The following is an 11,040-nucleotide window of genomic DNA, read 5'->3' as shown; positions in this document are numbered from 1 at the left end:
TAGGCTGTCAGAAGTGACTGAGACTTTTTTGACACTTGATATTAGCATTGTAGTTGAGCTGGGTTTGAAAGTAATGATTCAGATCAGAGACTGTGAGAGTTCAGAAGTAGGCTTATTTATATCAACTAAACTTTGGTATAAACCAGGATGTGCTAATGGTTTTAATTTTGATGTAAAAATCAGTATATTTATTAGCCATTCTGTGTTTGCAGCATTGTCATAACATTGTCCTTTTGAACTTTTAAAGAAATTACAAAATGAAATACTTTGGGGGATTTTCACTATTTTAAACCAAAACATTAAGTGATTTTAAAAAATTCTGATCTGACTTCATGGGTGGTATGCAGTGATGATACCTCTTTAGACAACTTCCAGCGAATTCCTTTATTGAAACTTAAGTTTTATCATGAAATTTTATATACATGGTGGGAAAATGGGAGACATATCAATTACATATCAGGAAAAAATATTTTAATAGTGTTGTTATATAGTGTATTGGCTAGTTCCAATGGATCTTCATCTCTTACTGCTGACATTATCTCCAGTATTTGACTAAAACAAAACAAAAACAGATAGTTAAACTTCTAAGTACATATTCTGTTTTAAAGATATTTATCTTTTTCCACATAAATGAAAAGATACTGTTTTAGCATCTTTAGCATAAAAAGCCTAACAGTATGTATTAAACTTTTCAGCAGTGTTAACAGAAAAGTTTAACTGCTAGGATATTTAAAACAAAGCAATTACAGATAGATTTCTGGGACAATCTTGCATGTCACTAGAGCCAGGAACCAGGTTCAAGTAAATTATAAAACCAGCCCACATGTGTCCCACAATTGCGGAACTAACCAGTGGAAATGAAGAGTCCTTTTAAACTGGGGGGTCATTACACATTAGTGGGTCATAAGGAACTTTTAAAAAATTAAAACTACATTTGCATTAGTAAGAGAAATAGTATTCCATTTTTGTTCAGGTTATATTTATATATGCAAATATGTACCAAGTCACACTGTGGTATTGTGGGGATAGCAGTCAGTTTGAAAGCCATTGCTTAGAGAACTAGTTGTAAAGGGCAGCAAGAAACTGCCGCATCATCACCAGCACAGTGACAGCAGAGGAAGTTAAGAACACGTTACTTGGAAGTGTACGGTTATTGGGGGGGAGGGCGGGGAGAGAAGCGCTTTCTCTTCCTGTAGGTTTTGCCCTGCAACAGAAAGGTGCCAATCTTTCACTTTCTTTGCCTAGAACGATGGTAATTATCAGTAGTGTTTTCTAGCAGTATTGCAATGTAGACAGAATATTTCTTACGCATGAATCAGAAAATTCAGTCGAATTAAACATTAAATATTCTTTGTCTTAAGCTTTTTGTTTCCCTTTATGGGTTTTTAAAATATGAACACCTAGAGGAATCAGAGACAGAGATTAGAGATTAACTGGAACTTTTAAGTTCTATAATAGGGACAAATGCTTTGTTTAACATACACGAAGTGACTGAAACTTTTATCTGACAAAGTATGCTAAAAGCAAATCTATTAACATTTAAAGTGACACTAAAGACCCAGTTTTCTTAGCAAATTACAGAGTTTTCTTCTATTAACTACTTGGAAATTGACACATAATACTGAGAAATCAGTATGATTCCTGCCACCAGTCTCCCTTCCAGTCTTTTCTCCATACGGATTGATTGATACCAGTTAAGTAACTTTCCTGCTTAAAATCCTTTGGGTCCTGGTAAAATCTAAACCACAGATGGTGGCACACGAGACACACACTCTGGCCTATCCTCCCTATCACTTACTGAGCATCCTACTTTCTGCCACACTGCGGTCACTGTTCCCAGCTCTTCCCCAGCCTGCCTTCGCTCAAGGTGTGTGTGTATCTCGGTCTGGCCTAACTCCCAGTCCAGCTTAGAAAACAGTTGAAATGTCACTTGACTTAAGCGCTCTTATTTCCCCTCAGGGCAGGCAGCTGCTCTGTCCTGTGTATGTTCCTACCCCTATAACAGCACTACTGTCTTGGGTTATACTTACTGTCTGTTTGTTTGCTCCAGGAGGATCTTTGTCAGACTTGTTTAATGCCTTACCCAAAGTGCCCAGCACAGTGTACCTACTTATCTGGTGGGGTAAGGGTGGGAATGGTCTTCATTCTTTCGTGTGGCCTCAGTAACCTGTATCTCCCCTCTGATACTTGACAAGAGCTCCAGAATGTATTTCATGGAATTTACAATCTAAAGTGTGTGTGTATGTGTGTGTGTGGGGGGGAAATCTCTATTCAAATAATTAAAACAAAACTGTTAATAGATGCTAATTAGTATTTAGCATTAGACCAGAGGCATGTTTATTTCTGAAATGTAGTCTAAAATTTTTCAGTTTGCAAATGTTGATTTTCCCAAGGAAATAAAATTCTATAAAGTTCTGCACTTTTTTTCAGTTGGAAAAAGGAAATCCTTTCTATGATTTGTCCTTTTGTTCAGAGGCTTAAAGAACAGTGTTATTTCTTAGGTTTATTCAAGCTGTGAAATCATTTGGGTCTCCTGCTAAGATTGTGCTTTTATAACCATCAGCAGGAAACCTGCAAGATAACAGAACTTAAGCCAGGTACGGTAATTCTATCTATGGACAGCTTTAAGAGCTTTCCCCCTCCCTACAAAATGACAAATGACCAGAATTACTTAAAGTTCTTACTGCTATAATAAAACCACTTTGGGTTGAGAGGGTATGAAAAAAAAAAACGAGCTGATACAAATTCCTCCAAATCACTGCATTACAATGGTCTTTGATAACTTCATTTGGATTTCACCTTTAATTCTGTCCCTTGAATTCATTTTGTAAACAGTATTGGTGATTGACTTTAATATTCTGAAGGCCATGAAAACAAGACACTTACATTATGTGGCAGGGTTCATTTCTGTCTTTCAAACAGTGCCCGTTTTCCCACTTCTTTTTGGTAGGAAATGAAGTTTTTATATATTTTGATCCAGCATGTGTATTTTTGACTCCACACCAAGGTGCATCTAAAGATAAGCAAAGAAAGATTCTCAAAGATATTTACCTTTTTAAATTATTTTTTTAGTGAATATTATCAAACTATTATATAACCTCTAAAAAAGATAAGCCATGATTCAGCTTAAATGGTAAAAGGCAAGAGAAAACAGCTTTAAGAAAAGTACAAGAAGTTATGTATAATATCATATATGAAATGAGTCACCAGTCCAGGTTCGAGGCACGATACTGGATGCTTGGGGCTCGGTGCACTGGGACGACCCAGAGGGATGGTATGGGGAGGGAGGAGGGTTCAGGATGGGGAACACATGTATACCTGTGGCAGATTCATTTTGATATTTGGCAAAACCAATACAATATTGTAAAGTTAAATAAAATAAAATTTTTAAAGTACAAGATAAAATCTTGAACTGTACAAATTCTTTTAAAACTTTTATTCCTCTTCCCCCACTAACAATATGCTTTAAAAAAAATGATCTAAAGCTAACTAAAACAAAATACAGTAGTAACATGAAAACATTTAAAACTTTTTTTGCCTCCACTGAATGTAAAACAGTGGCTTTTTTTTTTGGCTGCACAGTGTGGCATGCAGGATCTTAGTTCCCTGACCAGGGATCAAACCCACGCCCCCTGCATTGGAAGCATGGAGTCTTAACCACTGGACTGCCAGGGAAGTCCCCAACTGTGCTTTGAATACTGGGATTATTTACTTACCTAACTCTCTATTAAGGATTAAAATAGTTTACATATTTTACAACCATTAATAATTTTCATAACTTCCCTAAGGAAATATACCTGATTTCTTCAGAATGCCTCAGTCTTGACTTATTTAAAAACTCCATGTGTATAAGAAGAGCCTCGAGTTAAGGCTATAGACAGAATTTTTAGCTCTGAACTTTGTATTCCGAGGCAACAAATTTCTAAAATTCTTAAACCCAATTTGATTTAAATGTTTGCATTACTTTAAAAGTATTGTACAATTAAGCCATTGTATAAAAAAATTCTGAATAGTTTTTGAACCCATTCTTACTTAATAAAATACCTCCTTAGTTACCACATAATCTCACATTTTTAAATGCTTAGGCTTAGTCAAGCTTCTAAATTGAAAAAATTGCTTGCATGAATATTTTTCCATTACAACTCCCCAAAGACTTTCTGACAATTGTTGAGGTTTGAGCATGCTTTTCAAAATAAAATATTTGTTATTACTTTTCTCTAAGTCTTGGGGGTATGGTTTAATATGAAAATTAAGTTCTAAAAGCAAACTTACCGGTCTCAATCATTAATTTTTCACTAGGTATTGACTTTAGAACTTCCAAATTAGCCTCAGTTTTCAGTGAGCTTTAAAAAGAAAAGTTACTCATATATAAAAGTGTATTTAATGAATAACAACTTTTTCATACTATAAACTTGTCTAAAACAGATTACAAAACTAACCCAAAATCCTGAAGGACTTTGGTTGGCTACAATGGAAGTATACTTTAGAAAAGTGTTTGCACATCCTGTCCTTATAGAATCTAGATTAAGATCTGTTCCAAGCAGATCTGACTTCAGGGGATGAAACTGTGTGTGTGTGTATGTGGGCGGGGGGGGGGGGGGGATGAAATTTTTTATGTTTATCAGTTGGTCATACAGTAACTTTCTGTAACAGTCTATGTTCATCTTTTAAAGATTTTGAACTGCACCCCTCATTCCTCACCCTCCCAAATCTGGAAACTTGTACGATCTTCCATTGCTCTAGACATTCTGAAACTTGATAATGTGTTTGGGCATGAAACTGTTTCATCCTTTTAGGCAGTTGGAACCTTCTGATTGAGATTTCCCCCCATGCCTAACTCAGGGAAAACATTATGGAAAAACAGGATGTTTCCTCTTTCATTTTCTCTCTTCCCTCTAGGACTTCTGTTAGTCAAGTTTAGGACTCCTGAATTGGTCTCCTAGGCCCTGCTTCTTTCATACCTCTTTTTCTGGGGGATTAATTTTCATTTTCTGACTCTGAGACAGACTGGATTATTGGTCCCAGTTCTCTCTCCTTTGACAGAATTATATATCTGCACCTTTGCCATGATTTCTTAGTAGGAAGAAGGAACCTGAATCTGGCCATGGCCTCAAGACTTGCTTTGACTAACGGGATGATACGGCCAGAGGCTTGGAATGCACTTTTGTGATTTACAGTGGCACTCAGGATCTTCTGAGATAAGCAAGCACTAAGTAGCTGTTACCCGGGTGCCTAGGCGTCCGGAATGAAAACACAGGGTGAAGATCTGAACCCAACATGTATCCTGTGGCAGAGAGCTCACATTACCAATTAAACCCCACCTGACTCAGACCCATGTGTTAAAGTTTAATGTAATATGCCAATGAGTTTTGGGATGGTTTGCTATATAATGTGATGATGACTAATACTTTATGTTGCACTTTTTATTTCAAGACCTGTTATAACTATTTATGGAGTTTCAAATAGATACATAACTAGAATATATAGAACTCTCTGCCTGTATTTATTATCTAACCCCATCAATTATCAACTCCTGATTAATCTTGTGCATCCACTTATCCCTACTGTCTCCCAATAAGTAAAGTCCAAATGTAGTATAGATTCAACATTTTAACACATCTCTAAGCATAAGGACTTTTTAAAAAACAATACTATTATGTTAAGAAAAATCCAACTCTCTATCATATCTATATCATATCTAGTATTCAAATTGTCATACCTACTCCTTTTGTTTGACCTAGGGTTCACATGAGGGACAAATATTACAGTTGGTCATCAGTGTTCTAAATTTCTTAACCTATTAAGTCCTGCATCTCTTTTTTCCCCCTGTAAAATATGTTGAAAAAATCCAGTTGTTTGCCCTGATAATCTCCCCGTCTTGATTTCATCTGTGCATTGTCTTTTAACAGGGTCCTGTGTCCTCTGCATTTCTTCAAGGAGCTCTAAAGTGCAATCCAGAATCTTGATCGGATTCAAGTTGAATTTTATTTTTTGGCAAGATTTTCATATGTATGATCTTCTCTCCAGAAGCACATAATATCTAGTTGTCCTTTAAGTCAGATGTGGATGCCCACTGCCTAGACTGATTAGTTTATAAGGAGTTGGCAAAATGATGATACTATAATTTCCATCAGCCTGTCATTAATTAGCTAGAATACCTGTATAAAGCGAAAGTTCCTGACTACTAGGTACTCAGTGGTAGAGGTAAATAAAAAAGTCTTTTAAGTGTGTTGATTCCCTAGCTTCCTCCAGTTGTGCTATTATTTTTAACACATTAATTTTTAATCTTTTTTAAAAATTAAAAATGTTTTAAAGTTTTTCTTAATCTTTAAGAAGATCTTCTGTATTTTTCCTGTAGCATTCTGTTCATATTTTATGGATGCAACATCTCAAATCTTTATAGGATCTCTTTTAAAGTGCTTTTCCCTAGTTTCCTCTAATGTTCATTTTTCTGTTTATCTAGGTCTCTTTCTTTCTGCTGGTTCACCTCATTTATCTGATGGTTCCCTGGTTATGTTTAAGGAAGCCTGGGTTGCCCATGTTGGGTTTCCTCTGCTCTTGTGTAAATAGGACTACTTTACTGCCAGCTCTCTGAATGGAGATTCTTCCTGGAAGCTCCTTGTGGGACAGGCCAGAACTGGGTATGCTGACCCACAATTTCATTTAAGGGTGCTGCTGCTGCTGCTGCTGTGTCTGACTCTTTGCAACACCATGGACTACAGCCTGCCAGGCTCTTCTGTCCATGGGATTTTTCTGGCAAGAATACTAGAGTGGGTTGCCACTCCCTTCTCAAGGGCATCTTCCTGACCCAGGGATCAAACCCTTGTCTTCTGCTTAGCAGCAGGATTCTTTACTACTGAGCCACCTGTAATGTACTATAAAATTAATTAAATCACTGGTTAAAATACGAAAGAAGCATCTAGGACATTTACTTAGGTCTTAATTCTAGAGCAAATAATTTCATGTTTCTATTCTCAAAAATGGAATTTAGTAAAATAAAAATAATGAACTAAAACACTGAAGAGGGGAAGGAAGTCTTACTATTTTGCAATTTATTTACTGAGCTACACTGATATCCTGAGAAAAGACACTGGTAAAAACTCGCCAAATTAAAAAACTCATTTGGAAGAAGTTGAGCCCAGGGACCCAGCATGCTAGTGGACTGCATTGGGTGCCTGAAGTTTAAGTGTGTATAAAAGCAGGAAGGTCACCAAGTGAGGAAGAGCATAAAGTTCTCACACTGAGTGACTTTACACCTGTATCCTAACTTCTCTGTGCCTCTTGTTTCTTGGCCTACAGAGACGGAAGACGACTGTCATAGCGTGACCTTTCCCTCACAGATGGATATCATTCATGTATATGCAATGCTGGGAACACATACATGTTTTAAAGGGATAAAATGATCTGAAAATAAACTGCATTGCTAGAGAAAGCTAGCTGCTGACCTCAGCAGAAAATTGTTTTCCATCACTGGAACACAGGATGGCAGTTTATAATTTTCGAGCTTTAATTTGGAATAGTAACATACTATTTAATTTCTTACATTTATTACTAAAATGCACAGACCAAGATCAATGCAACACAAATTTTAATAAAACAAATTTAAATCTTTATCAGCATTTCACTATAACACAATTTAAGGAATCTGTTTAATATAAAAGTTAAAAAAAAAAAAAACACTTAAGGACCTACCAACCATTGAACCCTATATAGAGACCCAAGTCCATCAAAGCAGCTGCTGCTTCCTTGGTACCATCAAATGAATGCACCTAAGGACATGAAGGCACAATTTTATTATAATACTTTTTCTTTAAAATTCTTAATAACCTTAATAAGCCTTTCTAAATAAAAATATAAATGCAATACGGATATTTGGAACATGGGATTTCAAAGGTGGCCACTACAGTTTTTATTTTCAAATCAAATTGCACAATTATAACCTGTTGTCTCCAATGTGATGAGGAAAGGAGGAGATGGTTGCCTAGAATTTCTGTCTGTGGCTGTGCTGAGGTCTCTGTACCTCTAGGAAGGGGACTGGAGGAGGGAGCCACATTCTAGGCAAGGCATAAGTTAAAGCGACATGTACACAACTATTTAAAATTTTAGATGTTCATTTTTCTGTTAGAGGATACTTTTCTCCCTAAGAGAGAATTAAGAGACAAACTTTAAGATCTATAGAGATTGTAAGAACATCATTAAATTGTAAATTGTTACATAGTCTATATCAGCTCAAGCAAAATGGATTAAGATGGTCTTTTTCTCCTTCAAAGATAAAGGTTAAAGCAAAAATTTTCACACTTTTTGATATATTTGTTATTTATGTAATCAAAACAATACGTGGAATGACTTCTTTAAACACTAAACAAGTGATGTCATGTTAATACAGAATCTAGAGTCTGAACACACTTGTGGATAATGTGTTTCTCAAAAATAAAGAAAACTTAACACAGCTGTTCAAAAGGGTTGGTTCTACCTCTCAGCATTTTCAGCTGAATAGAAAGAAACAGAGCCTCTGATAGCACCAGATAATTTGAAATACAACCCTCATAAACCACTGTAGATTAGTTCTTTATTTGGCAATTTTTAAAATAAATGTCAAACAGGTTGGATTTGTTGTTGCTGTTAATTTTTTTAAACTACATCTGACCCTTTAACAACACAGGCCTGAACTGAGAAGGTCCAATTACATCTGGTTTTTTTCAGCAGTAAATTCTACAGTACTACATGATCCTTTGTTGGTTTAATCTGCAGAGGCAGAACCATGAGGGCCATGCGCATACACAGGGCTGACTAAGTTATACACGGATATCCGATGCACCAGGGTCAGTGCCCCTAACCACCACCACCACACTGTTCAAAGGTCAACTGTATTATTGTTGCTGTTTAGTCACTAAATTGTGTCTCACTCTTTTATGACCCCACGGACTGCAGTCCACCAGGTTCCTCTGTCCATGGGATTTCCCAGGAAAGAATACCAGAGTGGTTTGCCATTTCCTTCTCCAGGGGATCTTCCTGACCCAGGATCAAACCCTTGTCTCCTTCATTGCAGGCAGATTCTTTACCACTGTGCCACCCGAGTATCCAACTATATTATAAAATCATCCAAATAAATTCTATTTACAAGTAAAGAAAATGGTCTGAGAGGTAGAGCCTGAAGGTTCTAAGTGCCATTAATAATCTTAAGGGCATTAATGAAAGCCTCCCTCAATTCCCAAGGACAGCTTCTAAAGGACAAATTATAGCATCAGTAAAGTACAGATGATGATGGCATCTGTATAAAGTACAGGAGATGGCAAGAGTGAACATTGACATTTTAGCAATCAGTGAACTAATGACCCATTATATCTTCTACTGTGGGCAAGAATCCCTTAGAGGAAATGGAGTAGCCCTCAGAGTTAACAGAAGAGTCCGAAATGCTGCACTTGGGTGTGTTCTCAAAAATGAAAGAATGATCTCTGTTTGTTTCCAAGGCAAACCATTCAATACCACAGTAATCCAAGTCTATGCCCCAACCACTAATGCTGAAGAAGCTGAAGTTGAATGGTTCCACGAAGACCTACAAGACCTTTTAGAACTAACACCAAAAAAAGATGTCCTTTTCATTATAGGGGACTGGAATGCAAAAGTAGGAACTGAAGAGATACCTGGAGTAACAGCTTAAGTTTGGCCTTGGAGTACAGAATGAAGCAGGGCAAAGGCTAATAGAGTTTTGCCAAGAGAACACACTGGTCATAGCAAACACCCTTTTCCAACAACACAAGAGAAGACTCTACACATGGACATCACCAGATGGTCAATACTGAAATCAGACTGATTGTGTTCTTTGCAGCCAAAGATGGAGAAAGCTCTATACGGTCAGCAAAAACAAGACTGGGAGCTGACCGTGGCTCAGATTATGAACTCCTTATTGAAAAATTCAGACTGAAATTGAAGAAAGTAGGGAAGACCACTAGACCATTCAGATATGACCTAAATCAAATCCTTTACACTTATACAGTGGAAGTCAAATAGATTCAAGGGATTCAATCTGATAAGAGTGCCTGAAGAACTATGGACGGAGGTTTGTGACACTACAGGAGACACTGATCAAGACCATCCCCAAGAAAAAGAAATGCAAAAAGGCAAAATGGAAGTCTTACAAATAGCTGAGGAGGCCTTACAAATAGCTAAGAAGAGAAGGCAAAAGGCAAGAAAAGGAAAGATATACCGATCTGAATGCAGAGTTCCAAGTAATAGGAAGGAGAGACCATAAAGCCTTCCTACATGATCAGTGCAAAGAAATAGAGGAAAACAATAGAATGGCAAAGACTAGAGATCTCTTCAAGAAAATCAGAGACACCAAGGAAACATTTTATGCAAAAATGGGCACAATAAAGGACAAAAAACAGTATGGACCTAACAGAAGCAGAAGATATTAAGAAGAGGTGGCAAGAATACACAGAAGAACTATATAGAAAAGATCTTAATGACCCAGATAACCACAATGGTGTGATCACTCACCTAGAGCCAGACATCCTGGAGTCCAAAGTCAAGTGGGCCTTAGGAAGCATCACTATGAACAGAGCTAGTGGAGGTGACGGAATTGCAGCTGAGGAATTTCAAATCCTAAAATAATGATGCTGTGAAAGTGCTGCACTCAATACGCCAGCAAATTTGGAAAAAGCAGTGGCCACAGGACTGGAAATGGTCAGTTTTCATTCCAATCCTGAAGAAAGGCAATGCCAAAGAATGTTCAAACTACCTCATGATTGCATTCATCTCACATACTAGCAAAGTAATGCTCAAAATTCTCCAAGCTGGGCTTCAGCAGGACATGAACCAAGAATTTCCAGGTGTTCAAGCTGGATTGAGAAAAGGCAAGGGAAGCAGAGATCAAATTGCCAGTATCTGCTGAATCACAGAAAAAGCAAGAGTTCCAGAAAACATCTGCTTTATCCACTACGCCAAAGCCTTTGACTTTGTAGATCATGACAGACTGTGGAAAATTCTTAAAGACATGGGAATACCAGACCACCTTACCTGCCTCCTGAGAAATCTGTA

At 37.1% G+C, this 11,040-nt stretch overlaps 1 protein-coding gene across 4 annotated transcripts in view; it reads right to left on the bottom strand.

The window, feature by feature from the left end:
- Positions 1-359: 359 nt before the first annotated feature.
- The window catches only part of TATDN1 (TatD DNase domain containing 1), a 31,510-nt gene continuing 20,829 nt past the window's right edge, over positions 360-11,040 (bottom strand). For 2 of the 4 annotated variants that reach the window (XM_027560884.1, XM_027560887.1), the window contains exons 9-12: positions 7,693-7,769; positions 4,273-4,343; positions 2,887-3,013; positions 360-552 (exon numbers count right to left, since the gene is read on the bottom strand). In XM_027560884.1, the coding sequence (XP_027416685.1) occupies positions 450-552; positions 2,887-3,013; positions 4,273-4,343; positions 7,693-7,769 (378 nt within the window). In that variant the 3' untranslated portion in view covers positions 360-449. The remainder of the gene's footprint in view (positions 553-2,886; positions 3,014-4,272; positions 4,344-7,692; positions 7,770-11,040) is intronic. The other 2 variants (XM_027560888.1, XM_027560885.1) reach the window with 2 other exon arrangements.

This window comes from Bos indicus x Bos taurus, chromosome 14, assembly GCF_003369695.1.
Source record: "Bos indicus x Bos taurus breed Angus x Brahman F1 hybrid chromosome 14, Bos_hybrid_MaternalHap_v2.0, whole genome shotgun sequence".
NCBI lineage: Eukaryota > Metazoa > Chordata > Mammalia > Artiodactyla > Bovidae > Bos > Bos indicus x Bos taurus.
This window is presented reverse-complemented; position numbering and strand designations above follow the sequence as displayed.